Below are 15,217 nucleotides of genomic sequence, written 5' to 3'. Positions count from 1 at the left end.
CTCTGCTCTGCCCTCAGTGAAATTGGAGTGACAGTGCTGAAAAGCTCATTCCTATCCACAGGGGATTTAGTCTGAGATCACATCATCCTTCTATTTACTGACTGCTGCCAGGCAGGACTGAGTTCTTGAGAGCCACAGCCAGCCCTCCTCCCAGCAGTGGCACACTCAAGCCAGCACAAAGCAGAGCTCCAAAAGGGACCTGAAAAAAGGCTTCCTGAATACAGGGAGTCAATGTGAATTGGAAACAGTTTCCCTCAAAGAATCGTTCCCTAGCTTCTCACTACCTTTTCCTCCTTGGACAGGTCTCCACACATGACAGCAGCAGATGTCCAACAGCAGCAGCTTCATCAGCCAGTTCCTCCTCCTGCCCTTTGCAGACACACGGGAGCTGCAGCTCCTGCACTTCTGCCTCTTCCTGGGCATCTACCTGGCTGCTCTCCTGGGAAACTGCCTCATCATCATCACCATAGCCTGTGACCACCACCTCCACACCCCCATGTACTTCTTCCTCCTCAACCTCGCTGTTACTGACCTTGCCTGCATCTCCACCACTGTTCCCAAATCCATGGGCAATTCCTTGTGGGACACCAGGGCCATTTCCTACACAGGATGTCTGGCTCAACTCTTCTTCTTTTTATTTTTGATCTCCACAGAGTACTATATTCTCACTGTCATGGCCTATGACCGCTACGTTGCCATCTGCCACCCCCTGCACTATGGGACCCTCCTGGGCAGCAGAGCTTGTGTCCTCATAGCAGCAGCTGCCTGGGGCACTGGGTTTCTCAGTGCTGCGCTGCACACAGCCAATACATTTTCCCTGCCCCTCTGCCATGGCAATGCCCTTGACCAGTTCTTCTGTGAAATCCCCCAGATCCTCAAGCTCTCCTGCTCAGATGCCTACCTCAGGGAAACTGGACTCATTGTGGTCAGTGCCTGTTTAGCTTTTGGGTGTTTTGTGTTCATTGTGGTGTCCTACGTGCAGATCTTCAGGGCTGTGCTGAGGATCCCCTCGCAGCAGGGACGGCACAAAGCCTTTTCCACCTGCCTCCCTCACCTGGCTGTGGTCTCCCTGTTTCTCAGCACTGGCATCTTTGCTTACCTGAAGCTCCCCTCCATCTCCTCCCTATTTCTGGACCTGGTAGTGTCATTTCTTTACTCAGTGGTACCACCAGTAGTGAACCCCCTCATCTACAGCATGAGGAACCAGGAGCTCAAGGATGCCATGTGGAAACTGATGACTGGATGTTTCTAAGCAGCAACAAACTGCTCATCTGTTTCTGCTGTCACTGCCCATGTAACTCACATTAGGACCAGTCTGTATTTAGTAGGGTTTTTCCTTCTATGCTGTCCAAGCTGTAATAACATGGTGCCTGTTCATCCCATTCCTAATGCAGTATCCAGCGGTCTTGTATGAATCACGTCCTGTGTAATGATGAGCTGTGCTGCCTTTGCATCATGTTTACCTTGAAACGTGCACATTTTTTTATTATTATTATGTTTCTCCTGGCATTTATAAAAAATTTACAAGAACATTTTCATCACCTGAATCAGTCGACTAATTGTCAGAATTGGCAAACCTTTCCCATCATGATGGAACAGGAATTTACTGGAACTTTTCCATAGAATCATAGAATCTCTCCCAACCACAGCCTAACACTGCCCACTCCACCTCTAGACCCTGTCTTCAAGCACAATATCTAGATGTTTTTTAAATGTCTCCAGGGATGGTGAGTCCACCACTTCCCTGGGCAGCCTGTTCCAACACTTGACAAGGCTTTGAGTAAAGAAATTTTTCCTGATATCTAACCTAAATTTCTCCTTTTGCAGTTTGAAACTATTTCTTCTTATTCTATCTGTGTCTATCTGAGATAAGAAACTGACCCCCACCACCCTACACCCTCCTTGCAGGTGGTTGTAGACAGAGACAAGGTCTCTCCTCAACCTCCCTTTCTTAAGACTTAAAAAGCCCCAGTTCCCTCAGCTGATGAGCATAGGACTTGTGCTCAAACACTTCTCCACATTCATTGCCCTTCTCCGGACACGCTCCAGCATCTCAACATCCTTCTTGTAGTGAGGGGCAAAAAGCTGGACACGGTACTCAAGGTGTGTCCTCACCAGAGCTGAGTATAATGGAACAATCACTTCCTTACTCCTGCTGGTTACACTATTCTGTATGCTGGTGACACCTCCTTATAGAGGCCAGGATGCCGTTGCCCTTCTTGGTCACCTGGGCACAGTGCTGGCTCATGTTCAGCTGCCTGTCCACTAACACCCCCAGATCTTTGTCCTCCAGGCAGCTCTCCAGCCTCTCTGCCACAGGCCTGTAGCATTGCCTGGGGTTATTGTGACCAAAGTGCATGACTCAGCTCTTGGCCTTGTTGAACCCCATAAAACTGGGCTCTGCCCATCGATCCAGCCTGTCCAGGTCGCTCTGCAGAGCCTTCCTGCCTGCCAGCAGATCAACACTCCCACACAATTGGGTGTCATTTACAAACTTACTGAGGGTGCACTCGATCCCCTCATCCAGATCATTCATAAAGATGTTAAAGAGGATGGGCCCCAGCACAGTGATGAAGGTTTTACTGAACTCTAGGCAGATCACATCCACAGCCTTCCCCTCATCCACTAAGCAGATCAACCAGCAATAGAAGGAGATCAGCTTCTTCAAGCATGACATGACTTTCTTGAACCCATGCTGACTGGGCCTGATGGCCAGAGTGTCCTGCATGTGCTGCATGATGGTACTCAAGATGATTATTTCCATCCCCTTCCCCAGCACCGAGGTCAGGCTGACAGGCCTGTAGTTCCCTGGGTCCTCCTTCTGTCCCTTCTTGTAGATGGGTGTCACATGTGCCAGTTTCCAGTCAGGAAGAACCACCCTGGTCAGCCAGAACTGCTAGTAAATAAGGGAAAGTGGCTTGGGGAGCACTTCTGCCAGCTCCCTCAGTGCTTTTGGGTGTATCCCATCCAAGCCCATCAACTTCTGCAGATATAAGTGGCTGGGCAGGTCAGTAACCCCTGGGATTATGGGGGCTTCCATCTACCTCCCGTCCCCATCTTTCCACTCAGGGATCTGGGTATCAGGAGACAAGTGAGGCAAAAAAGGCATTAAGTACATCAGCTCTTTCTTTATCCTCCATCACAGTGGTTCCCCCGAGATCCAATGTGTGGGAGATTCTATTTTTAATACTTTATGGGTTTTTAATAGATTCTATTTTTTTAATTCTTTAAGTACAATAACAAAAGAAGGGACAGAGAGAATCTCCCACCTTTATTATAGGTCACTAACAGAAGCTACAAGGGCTGTAAAAGCATCCTGAACTGAAATCTCCCCAGGTAGCCCACTAGCAGCCCAGTAACCTTGGGGGTCAGGGCGTTCCTAGTCAAGAGAATGGTCCTAAGAGTGCCTCACTTCATTTTTGGGTTCTACTAGGTTCCCCCTTGGATATTTCTAAACATACAGCAATAGCTCCCAAGTAAATCTATGCAGGCTGAACGATGTTCCCGGGCTGAAACCACTCCAGGTAGCCCACAAGCAGCACTGGTAACCTTGGGGTGAATGGAATTCCCAGCCAAGGGAATGGTCCTGTAACACCAGACATCATGTTCTGGCTCTACCAGTGTCCACAGTCAAGAAGTACTAAACGTCCAGCAATAACTTCCAAACAAAAGGTTTGAGAGCTGAAATATCTTGTAAGCTTGAAACCTCCCCTGGTAGGAGGAGCAAAAGCAGCCCCAGTAAATTTAGGACTCAGAGCTTTCATAGCTGAGAGAACAGTCCTAAGAGTGTGTGATGTCCTTGCTGGGCTCTACAAGCATCCAACTTTGAAAAATGCCAAACGTCCAGTAAGAGCTCCAAACAAAAGGTGTGAGGGAGGAAAGAATTTTCTGCCAGGAAATCTCCCCAGGGAGCCTGCAGGCAGCACCAGTAACCTTGGGGCTCAGGCCCCCCTTCATAGGTGAAGGAACAGTCCTAAGATTGCCTGACTTCATTGTCAGGCTCTACAAGTGTCCACCTGTGTAACTGATAAATGTCCAGTAACAGCTCCCAAACAAATTGATGTGAGGTCTGGAAAAGATTTGTGGCCTGAAACCTCCCCAGGTGGTAAACTAGCAGTACAGGAAACCTTGAGGCTCAGGGCATTCCTAGCCAAGGCAACGGTCCTAAGAGTGCCTGACGTCATTTTTCAATCTACCAGCAACAACCTCTAAAACTGCTAAACCTCCAGCAACAGGTGTCAAAGAAAAGGAGTGAGGGCTTGAAGATATTCCTGGCCTGAAACATCCCCAGCTATCCCACTAACTGTGCTTGAGGTAGTTTTCCAGCTCTCCCAGAAAAAGTTTCAAAAATGCTAAATGTCCAGCAAGGGCACCCAGGCACAAGTTGCAAGAGATGAAGGATCTCCCTGGCCTGAAACCTCCCCAGGTTGTGCACTGGGAGCACCAGTAAAGCTGACCCCCTTCACACGCTGCTTGGCTGTAACAGCAGCTGAGGAGAGAGATTTCATGGTTATTAAACTGTGTCATGTTGAACTGCTGTTTGTGGTCAGAGAAATCTGTCTGTGCCTGTGAGCACAGATGATGCCAGGAAAAGTGTTGGGAGTCCCAGGAGGCCAGTGAGGGAACTGCTGGTCTTGGGGAAGAGCAAGGTTCTGCATGCAGGGTTGGATCTCAAGGGACTGCTTTTCCTGCCTGTCCAGAACTATTTAGGAGACCTCTGTACAAACATCCACTGTATAATGCTGCTAAAACCTCTTCCATGAACTGAAAAATGACAGAAACAATTTTTTTCTGTATGCAAAAATCCTCCATTGTGAAATTCCTTCAAGATTTTCATCACCCAATTAAAACCTCTCCAATTACTTATACAAGTCTTAATTTTTCAGAGGAAATTACCAGAGGAGATATACTTGTAAGGGCTTTCTGGATGTTAATGAGCCTTATGGTGTCTCTGGTGAGACCAGAGACTTCAGCTACAAAGAGGAGAGTGAAGAAACTTCTCAAGAAGTTCAAGTCAGGAGTTAGAGCAGACAACTGGAGGCCATGAGGACAAACACAGGCAAAGCGCAGGCAGCTCTGATGCTGAGGACACCCTGGCTTGGTCTGATGAAGCAGGAATTCCAGTGCTGACACCCAGCCCCTGGGCAGGGAGATCCTGACCCTCACCTGTGTCTCAGGGCTCTTCCTTGGGATGTGGGGAGTGTGAGGCCAAGGGAAGGACAGGGGTATTACACATGGTGTCCTCCCCTGGGGTGGGTTCAAGGATGTAACGATGCTCCTTGGCCGTGAGGACAGTGTGTCTCCTCTGAGGCTTCTGTGGAAGGGTCATCAGCCATAGACAAGGGGGCAGAGACCTCATTTCTATCAGGCCCTTTTTAGCCTGGCTGGCACCCTTGGCCGTCCCACACTGCCCTTTAGGTTATACCTGTTTCCCTGCATGCTGCAGGCAAGCATTGTCCTTCCCATCCTCATTCTCACCCTATGATGTCCCTGCCTGTGCTGCTGTTTCTCCCTCTTCATCAGCAATTTCTCTAAGCACAAAGCCACCAGCTCATCCACACTTTCTCTGAGTGACTTCTTGCACCACAGAACTACCCTCAGAATGACATTTCTTTATCCTCATGTCCACTCTGACCTTCAAAGCTGCAGTTTCTGTGTATTTGATATCCTATGTTCTTTCCACATACCACAGACAGGGTTTCCTTTAGCGTCCCCTTCCCTGACCTAAAGAAGCAATGGTCACTCAGCCCCTGCACACAAGACCCCTAATTGTAATTAGGCAGACTTTTACTTTTACTTTTACTTCTCCAGACTGGGGAGCCCCACACTGGGACTGACTGCTCCAGAAGTGGCCCCACCAGGGGGGGGACTACTTGGGAGGGTCAGGGTGGGCTGGGTGACCGGTTTAATGGTATGGGAGGAACCCATAGGTGGTTGGTGGGATTTGAGGGGGGCATATGGTGGTGCTGAGGAAAGATATGGGGGTATTTCAAAAGATATAATGAGGTGTTGGAGAGTATGGGGGTGTTGGAGGTCCGCCAGATGTGCTAGGTGGAGTTAAGAGGAGGCTGGAGGGGTTTTAAAGTGCATACCAGGGCTCCCATTGATGCGGGAGGGGGTGTGGGGACGTTGTTGGGGCTGTCCTTGGAGGGGTATATGAGGGAAAAGGGGGACTTTAATGGGGGTAATATGGTGCTGGGGAGGTATAAAAGGTAGGATGGGAGGGTTAAGGGGGCGTTTGAGGATGGGGAGGAACCCATGGGTGCTGGAATGGAGTGTGTGTGGGGTGTTGTTAGGTAGGTGCTGGGGTGTGCTAAGGAGATTTGGGGAATTTGATGATGAAAAGGGCAGGTCAGGAGTCAATGGGGGTCACAAGGGGTGCTGGGAGGGGGCGTGGGGATGTTTTAGGGGGCTGCTAGGGGTGGATATAGGGGAATCTGAGGGGTGGAAAAGGGGAGGTTTAGGGCAGTAATACGGTGCTGTACTTTGCAGCTACACCAGCGCCCACCTTTCAACCTGTTAAACGCCCAGCAGTACGTCACAAGCAAAAGGTGTGAGGGATGAAAGATGTTCCTGGCCTGAAACCTCCCCAGGTAGCACACTGGCACCCCAGTAACTTTGGGCCTCAGGGCTTTCCCTGCCAAGGGAATGGTCCTAACATTGCCTGATGTCATTTTCGGCCTCTACTAGTGTCCACCTTCAAAACTGCTAAATGTCCAGCACCAGCTCCAAAGAAAAGGTGAGAGGGCCAAAAGATATTACTGGTCATGAACCTCCCCAGGTAGCCCACAAAACACCCCAAAATTAAACCAGTACTAAATATGAGAAGACCAATCTCCCTGGGGTAGGCATCTGAGCACGTGAGGCTGAGGATCTGGGGGATTGCAGAGAAGAACTGGTCACCAGCATTGCCCTTGCAGAGGGGGAGGGAACATGTACTGGCCGTGAGCAGCACAGCGTGGAGAAACCCACTGCAGCTCCTGTGTGTCTGCAAAGGGCAGGAGGAGGAAGTGGGGAATGAAGCTGCCATGGGACATTCTCTGCTTCTTTGCAGGTAGCCCTGAGCAAGGAGAACAAAGCAGTGAGAACTTGGGGCACTCTTCCCTGAGTGAAACGTTCTCATTGGAGACCCAAGGACTGCCTCTCCCTGTTCTATTAGAGATAATAAACGTCCTTTTTGGGAGGTCTATTTCCTGCATGTTGAGGGTGCCACTGTCTATATGGGACTCTTATGTGAGCTCTCCAGGTGTCAGTTTGTCCACGGAACAGAGGGTCTATCTTTTTTGATACATAAATGTATACATTGTGGTTTCCACTTCCCCCAACTGCAGAGCAGAGCTTTTCCTAGTTTTGGTCTTGTGAAACATCAAAAAATGCCCAACAGCTCACCTAAATCCCTTCCTTTCACAGGGGGCAAGAGTACTCTTCCTGTCCCTGCCTGGGAGTTCTGTCTCATGGGGAGACAAGGAAAGGTGTTTGTCCTGCCCAGCTCTGGTTTGATCAGGAGAAAGGACTCTGCTGGACACAAAGATTTCTCCCCAGCTGAGGGAGGGAACATCAGAGATGAGATCATAGAGCGATCCCCATGAGGCCTGAGACACCAGGAGGAAGCCTAGAAGAACTGGTCTTCTCCTGCTGAGCTGGGCTTCACTCCTGCAATGGTGGGAACATATGGCAGCCCAGCAGCCCTGACAAGAGACAGCTCTGCCCAGGAGCAGCTCCTCTGCCAAGCACACAGGGCTGGGGACACTGCCTGTAGGCACCGAGGAGAGACCTGTGAGGCTGAGAGAGCTGATGGATGCTGAGAGCTCACTGCAGGAGAAATCTCTGCAGCCTCTGCCAGGTATGTCTGTGGGTGCAGGGCAATGCAGGTTCTGTTCCTGGAGGGATCTCCAAAAGCTGGGACATGGGACAGTGTGTGGGGTCTGTCAGGAGGACAGGTTCTCTCTAGGACCAGAAAGTGCTGCCTGGAAGGGATGCCCTGGTGCCCCATCAGAGGGACAGGGCAGGACAGCTGTCTTCTCCTGGGCATGGCTGCAGAGGTGTGAAGCAGCATGTGCACCCAGGGGTGCCCAGGGCTGTCCTTGTGGGCAGGATTCCTGCGCTCCAGGGTCTGTGTGCTGGGGCAGGGACTCTGCTGCTGCCAGGGTCAGCGCTCAGCCTGCCTGCTGGGCAGCATTGCCGCAGAAAGAAGCTGTGGGTGGATGGAAACTGGGACCCATGGAAGCACAGTGTAGGGTCCTTCTGCTGTCAAAGTGTACTGCTTAGCCCAGGTTTGCTCCCAGCCTCAGCTGATCCCTGGAACATTTCAGGAACACCAAGAATGCATTTTCCATCCAGGTAAAGAGACTTTGCTTTGAATTTTCCTCTCTTCTGGATTGGGTAGGAAGTGGGGGCTGAGCTTTCATTGATAACTTTGAAGAAGTGAGTGAAAACTCATTTGTCATTAGGATTTGTCAGAGCGTCTCCTGAGCCCTGCACACACAGAGGTTCCCCTGGGCAGAGCCCTGATGGCAGGAGGGGTCTGCAGAGCAGAGCTGAGCGCAGGGCAGGTTGGATGAGGTCTGTGGGCACAGAGCAGGAGGTGACATGTGCAAAGAGAAGCAGCTCCAATGACAGCTCCAGACAGCAGAGACATGGTCAGGGAGAGAAAAGGAGCTGCTCCCAGCAATTGCATGGCAGCAGGGATTTGGTGCCTCCCTGAAATCTCCCACAGTGAAGTCACTATCACAGTGCACCCCTGCCTTCTCAGCACAGACTCTGAACCCAGAGTTCCAGGGTTTCAGGCTGAATCTTCTCCTTGGGAGTCCAAACCTCACTGAGGAAAAACCCTGAGTGCCAGTCTGTCTGTGCCTGTCCTTTCAGCCTTGTCTGGAGGCATTTCTCATAGTTTCCCCTCTGGTCTGTGCTGCCCTTCTCCCACTGTTACCGTTACCTGAGGTTCTGGGGCATGTCAATTGGTGGGGCTGGCACTGAATTGACCCTCACTTCAGGACCCCCATCTGAAGGATTGAGGACTTCCCTGCAGCTGGGCTGCAGCTGCCCCCCACAATGGCACCACTCTCCCAGGGACTCTTGTGCCCAGAGAGGAGCCCCATGCAGGAGACATCTCGGCACAGGGACCGTGGCAATGCCACTCATCACCTGTGTGTGGGCAGCTGCACTGAGCCCTGTGTGTCCCTGGCTGGGAACTGAGATCCTCCTTGGGTAGGATGAGACCGCAGGAGGGCTTTGGAGCTCTGCCCTGTGAGACTGGATTCCTCAGCTCTCAGTCAGGAGAAAACCAAAGCTTTAAAACTCTGCTCTGCCCTCGGGTGAAACTGGAGTGACAGTGCTGAAAAGCTCATTCTTATCCACAGGGGATTTAGTCTGAGTTCACACCATCCTTCTATTTACTGACTTCTGCCAAGCAGGACTGAGTTCTTGAGAGCCACAGCCAGCCCTCCTCCCAGCAGTGGCACACTCAAGCCAGCACAAAGCAGAGCTCCCAAAAGGGACCTGCTAAAAATCTTCCTGAACACAGAGAGTCAATCTGTCTGAGGGTATTGCCTAAGCATTGCAGGTGGTTTTACTCAAAAAAGAGTTCCCAAACTTCTAACTGTCTTTTCCTCCTTCAACAGGTCTCCTCACTTGATGGCAGCAGATGTCCAACAGCAGCTCCATCAGCCAGTTTCTCCTCCTGCCCTTTGCAGACACACGGGAGCTGCAGCTCCTGCACTTCTGGCTCTTCATAGGCATTTACATGGCTGCCTTCCTAAGCAACAGCCTTACTATTATCACCATAGCCTGTGACCACCACCTCCACACCCCCATGTACTTCTTCCTCCTCAACCTCTCTCTTACTGACCTTGGCTGCATCTCCACCATTGTTCCCAAATCCATGGCCAATTCCCTGTGGGACACCAGGGCCATTTCCTACACAGGATGTGTGGCTCAAATATTTTTCTTTCTATTTTTGCTCTCAGCAGAGTTTTCCCTTCTCACTGTCATGGCCTATGACCGCTACATTGCCATCTGCCACCCCCTGCACTATGAGACCCTCCTGGACAGCAGAGCTTGTGTCCACATGGCAGCAGCTGCCTGGGGTGGTGGGTTTCTCAATGCTTTACTTCAAACGACCAACACATTTTCACTGCCCCTCTGCCATGGCAATGCTGTTGGCCAGTTCTTCTGTGAAATCCCCCAGATCCTCAAGCTCTCCTGCTCAGATGCCTACCTCAGGGAAACTGGAGTCCTTGTGGTTGGAGCCTGCTTATCTTTTGGGTGTTTTGTGTTCATTGTGGTGTCCTATGTGCAGATCTTCAGGGCTGTGCTGAGGATCCCCTCGCAGCAGGGACGACACAAAGCCTTTTCCATGTGCCTCCCTCACATGGCCCTGGTCTTCTTGTTTCTCAGTACTGCCATGTTTGCCAACCTGAAGCCCCCCTCCATCTCCTCCGTATTTCTCAACCTCATAGTAGCATTTCTGTACTCGGTGTTTCCACCAGCAGTGAATCCCCTCATCTACAGCATGAGGAACCAGGAGCTCAAGGATTCCATGTGGAAACTGATGACTGGATGTTTCTAAGCAGCAATAAACTGCTCATCTTCTTCAGCAAATTGCTGGCCATGAAACTCACATATAAGACATCTCTGTATTTAATACATTTTTTAGTTGTTATTTTTCTAATTTCCTCATAGCTTGTCTCAACTATGATAACATGTTCCAAGTTCATCCCATTCCAAATTCAGTGTCTCCCAATACTCTATGACCCAGACACTGCTCAGTGATGATCTGTGCTCTCTTCTCATCATTTCTGCCTGCAAAAGGCCAGAATTTCTAATTCTTTTTTTTTTGTACACCTGACATTTATAAAAAAATTACAAACAGTTCTATGAGCTGAATCACTCGACTGCCTGTCTGGAATGGCAATGCTTTCCCACCATGACAGAATGGTAATTTCCAGGATTGGTACCCATGGCAGCAGAAGAATTCCTCACCTTCCCCTGTACCTGCACTAGTGCCAGTCTGTCTTTTTTCACTCCCTAATCATTCAGGTGTTTCCCCCTATCCTGATGATACGGCCATGCCTAAGGACATCCTTTTCTGCAGCCTAGATGGACGTATGCACTTCATTCTGATCACAGGTTTCCACCTCCACTTACTCTTTGGTCATTCAGCTGCTGCTCAAGTCTCCAGTGTCTGCTTTGAGCTTCAGAGAGTTGGAAAACTTTCCATCCTTCTGAAGTCTTATGAACTGTTCTGTCAGAAGGTCAGGGTGTTGATAAGTGACCTTTCTATGTATCTGATTCAAACTGTTCTGGGAGAGAATCTCCTCTGGAAGCTGACCCCCTTCACACGCTGCTTGGCCGTAGCAGGCAGCTGAGGAGAGAGATTTCATGGGTATTAAACTGGATCATGTTGAACTGCTGTTTGTTGTCAGAGAAATCTGTCTGTGCCTGTGAGCACAGATGATGACAGGAAAAGTGTTGGGAGTCCCAGGAGGGCAGGGAGGGAACTGCTGGTCTTGGGGAAGAGCAAAGTTCTCCAGGCAGGGTTGGATCTGAAGAGACTGCTTTTCCTGCCTGTCCAGATCTCCTTAGCAGACCCATATCCATCACAGAATGCTGCTGTCACTTATTCTATCAACTGAGCCATGACAGACAATACCCGTGACTGAAAAAAGTTCCTACATGGGAAATTCCTTTGAAACGTAAGGACCCAACTAAAATCCAAGTAGTTGTAGGAGTTTTGACTCTTTAATGAAAATGAGTTAGAGCCATGCTTGTAAGGGCTTTCTGGATGTTAATGGGCCCCATGGTGTCTTTTCTTCTGAATCCCCAGACCTCAGATACCCAGATGAGAGTGAAGAAACCTCTCCAGAAGTCCAAGTCAGGAGTAATGCCCAAAGTACCTTGAAGCACTAACAGGCCCCACTGGGAGCCATTCCTGACAAAGCCTCCCCATGGGCTCGTTAGAGCAGACAACTGGAGGCCATGAGGACAAACCCAGGCAAAGCACAGGCAGCTCTGATGCTGAGGACACCCTGGCTTGGTCTGATGAAGCAGAAATGCCAAGTGCTGACCCCAGGCCCTGTGCAGGGAGATCCTGAGAATGTCAGAGATGAGATCATAGAACGATTCCCATGAGATCTCAGGCACCAGGAGGGAGCCTACAAGAACTGGTCTTCTCCTGCTGAGCTTGGCCAGGCTCCTGGGATGGAGGGAGCTCATGGCAACCCGGCAGTGCTGCAGAGAGACAGCTCTGCCCAGGAGCAGCTCCTCTGCCAAGCACACAGGGCTGGGGACACTGCCTGTAGGCGCTGAGGAGAGACCTGTGAGGCTGAGAGAGCTGATGGATGCTGAGAGCTCACTGGAGGAGAAATCTCTGCAGCCTCTCCCTGGTATGTCTGTGGGTGCAGGGCAATGCAGTTTCTGTTCCTGGAGGGATCTCCTAAAGCTGGCATATGGGGCAGTGTGTGGGGTCTGTCAGGAGGACAGGTTCTCTACAGGACCAGAAAGTGCTGCCTGGAGGGGATGCCCTTCTGCCCCATGAGAGGGACAGGGCAGGACAGCTGTCTTCTCCTGGGCATGGCTGCATTCGCACTGTGGAAAGAAGCGGTGGATGTAAAGTCTGACACATGGAAATATGGTGGAGGGTCCTTGTCCCAGAGAGAAGAACACTCTGAGTGCCTGTCCCTCCAGCCTCCTGTGGAATGTTTCTTGCCATTTCCTCTCCTGTCCTTGTTGCCTTTCTCCCACCGTTTCCTGGGACTCTGGGCACATCCAATTATGGGGCTGGCACTGAGCTGACCCTCACTTCAGAACCCACATCTGTAGGACTGAGGAATTCCAGGCAGCTCCTGCTGGGCTGCAGCTGCCCCCCACAATGGCACCGCTCTCCCAGGGACTCTTGTGCCCAGGAGAGGAGCCCCATGCAGGAGACATCTCGGCACAGAGGCCGTGGCAATGCCACTCATCACCTGTGTGTGGGCAGCTGCACTGAGCCCTGTGTGTCCCTGGCTGGGAGCGGGGAGCTGAGATCCTCCTTGGGTAGGATGAGACCGCAGGAGGGCTTTGGAGCTCTGCCCTGTGAGACTGGATTCCTCAGCTCTCAGTCAGGAGAAAACCAAAGCTCCAAAGCTCTGCTCTGCCCTCATTGATATTGCAGTGACAGTGCTGAAAAGCTCATTCCTATCCACAGGGGATTTAGTCTGAGATCACACCATCCTTCTATTTACTGACTGCTGCCAGGCAGGACTGAGTTCTTGAGAGCCACAGCCAGCCCTCCTCCCAGCAGTGGCACATTCAAGCCAGCACAAAGCAGACCTCCCAAAAGGGACCTGACAAAAGGCTTCCTGAATACAGGGAGTCAATGTGAATTGGAAACTGTTTCCCTCAAAGAATCGTTCCCTAACTTCTCACTACCTTTTTCCTCCTTGGACAGGTCTCCACACTTGATGGAAGCAGCAGATGTCCAACAGCAGCTCCATCAGCCAGTTCCTCCTCCTGCCCTTTGCAGACGCACAGGAGCTGCAGCTCCTGCACTTCTGCCTCTTCCTGGGCATCTACCTGGCTGCTCTCCTGGGCAACTGCCTCATCATCATCACCATAGCCTGTGACCACCACCTCCACACCCCCATGTACTTCTTCCTCCTCAACCTCGCTGTTACTGACCTTGGCTTCATCTCTACCACTGTTCCCAAATCCATGGCCAATTCTCTGTCAGACACCAGGGCCATTTCCTACACAGGATGTGTGGCTCAACTCTTTTTCTTTTCCTTTTTTATCTCCACAGAGTTCTGTCTTCTGACTGTCATGGCCTATGACCGCTACGTTGCCATCTGCCACCCCCTGCACTATGGGACCCTCCTGGGCAGCAGAGCTTGTGTTCACATGGCAGCAGCTGCCTGGGGCAGTGGGTTTCTCTATTCTCTGCTGCACACAGCCAACACATTTTCACTGCCCCTCTGCCATGGCAATGCTGTTGACCAGTTCTTCTGTGAAATCCCCCAGATCCTCAAGCTCTCCTGCTCAGATGCCTACCTCACGGAAACTGGACTCATTGTGGTCGGTGCTTGTTCTGGTTTTGGGTGTTCTGTGTTCATTGTGGTGTCCTATGTGCAGATCTTCAGGGCTGTGCTGAGGATCCACTCGCAGCAGGGACGGCACAAAGCCTTTTCCACCTGCCTCCCTCACCTGGCTGTGGTCTCCTTGTTTGTCAGCACTGCCTTCTTTGCCTACCTGAAGCCCCCCTCCATCTCCTCCCTATTTGTGGACCTGGTATTGTCATTTCTTTACTCGGTGGTTCCACCAGCAGTGAACCCCCTCATCTACAGCATGAGGAACCAGGAGCTCAAGGATGCCATATGGAAACTGATGACTGGATGTTTCTAAGCAACAACGAACTGCTCATCTTCTTCTGCTTATCACTGACTGTGTAACTCACATTAGGACCAGTCTCTATTTAGTATGGGGTTTAGTTCCTGTGTCTTTTTTTCCCTCTAGTTTATTTAAACTGGAATATGATGGCCCACGTTCATCCCATTGCTGATACAGTGTGACCCACACGCTGGGTAACGATGGGCTGAACTCTCTTTGCATCACGTCTGCCATGTGGATGCCATGTGGAAACTGAGGATTGGATGTTTCTAAGGAGCTCATCTTTGGCATATCACTGGCCATGGAACTCACATTAGGACCAGTCTGTATTTAGTATGAATTTTGCTGGTTGTTTTGTCTTCTCAGTACCCTAGATACATGTATGCACTTCACTTTTCTAAGCAGGTTTCCACCTCTGCTTGCTCTTTGGTCATTTCGATGCTGCTCAGCTCTCCAGTGTCTTCAGAGACTTGGAAACTTCCCGTCTTTCAGATGCCTATCAGAAGTTCAGTGTGTTGATAAGTGACCTTTCTATGTATCTGAACAAAACTTGTTTTGGAGAGAATCTCCTCTGAAAGCTGACCCCATTCATAGGCTGCAGGATGAACATGAGCCAGCAATGTGCCCTCCTGGCTAAGAAGGGCAATGGCATCCTGGGGTGTATTTGAAGGGGTGTGTTCAGTAGGTCAAGAGAAGCCTTTCTCTCCCTTGCCCAGGTGCTGAAAGTTGTTCCTGGACTGAAACCTATCTAGGTAGCTCACTAGCAGCCCAAGTTGGCTTAGGGCTCAGGGCTTTCCTTTCCTAGGGAATCATCCTAACATGCCTGTGGACATTTACGGGATCTCCCAGCATCCAA

General features: G+C 50.6%; 2 protein-coding genes across 2 annotated transcripts; both read left to right on the top strand.

The window, feature by feature from the left end:
- Positions 1 to 325: 325 nt before the first annotated feature.
- LOC311200818 (olfactory receptor 14A16-like) lies at positions 326 to 1,252 on the top strand (the record flags this gene model as incomplete). Its single annotated transcript, XM_084275123.1, has 1 exon — positions 326 to 1,252. One exon carries the CDS (start codon positions 326 to 328, stop codon positions 1,250 to 1,252), a length of 927 nt encoding a protein of 308 aa, XP_084131249.1.
- A 12,200-nt stretch (positions 1,253 to 13,452) lies between these two features.
- Positions 13,453 to 14,376, top strand: LOC311200926 (olfactory receptor 14C36-like; the record flags this gene model as incomplete). The annotated part of the gene is made up of 1 exon (XM_084275230.1): positions 13,453 to 14,376. One exon carries the CDS (start codon positions 13,453 to 13,455, stop codon positions 14,374 to 14,376), a length of 924 nt encoding a protein of 307 aa, XP_084131356.1.
- Positions 14,377 to 15,217: the final 841 nt, after the last annotated feature.

This window comes from Gallinula chloropus (genome assembly GCF_964237585.1).
Source record: "Gallinula chloropus genome assembly, chromosome: 25".
Classification (NCBI taxonomy): domain Eukaryota; kingdom Metazoa; phylum Chordata; class Aves; order Gruiformes; family Rallidae; genus Gallinula; species Gallinula chloropus.
Note: the sequence above shows the minus strand (reverse complement) of the source record. Positions and strands in the feature narration are given on the sequence as shown.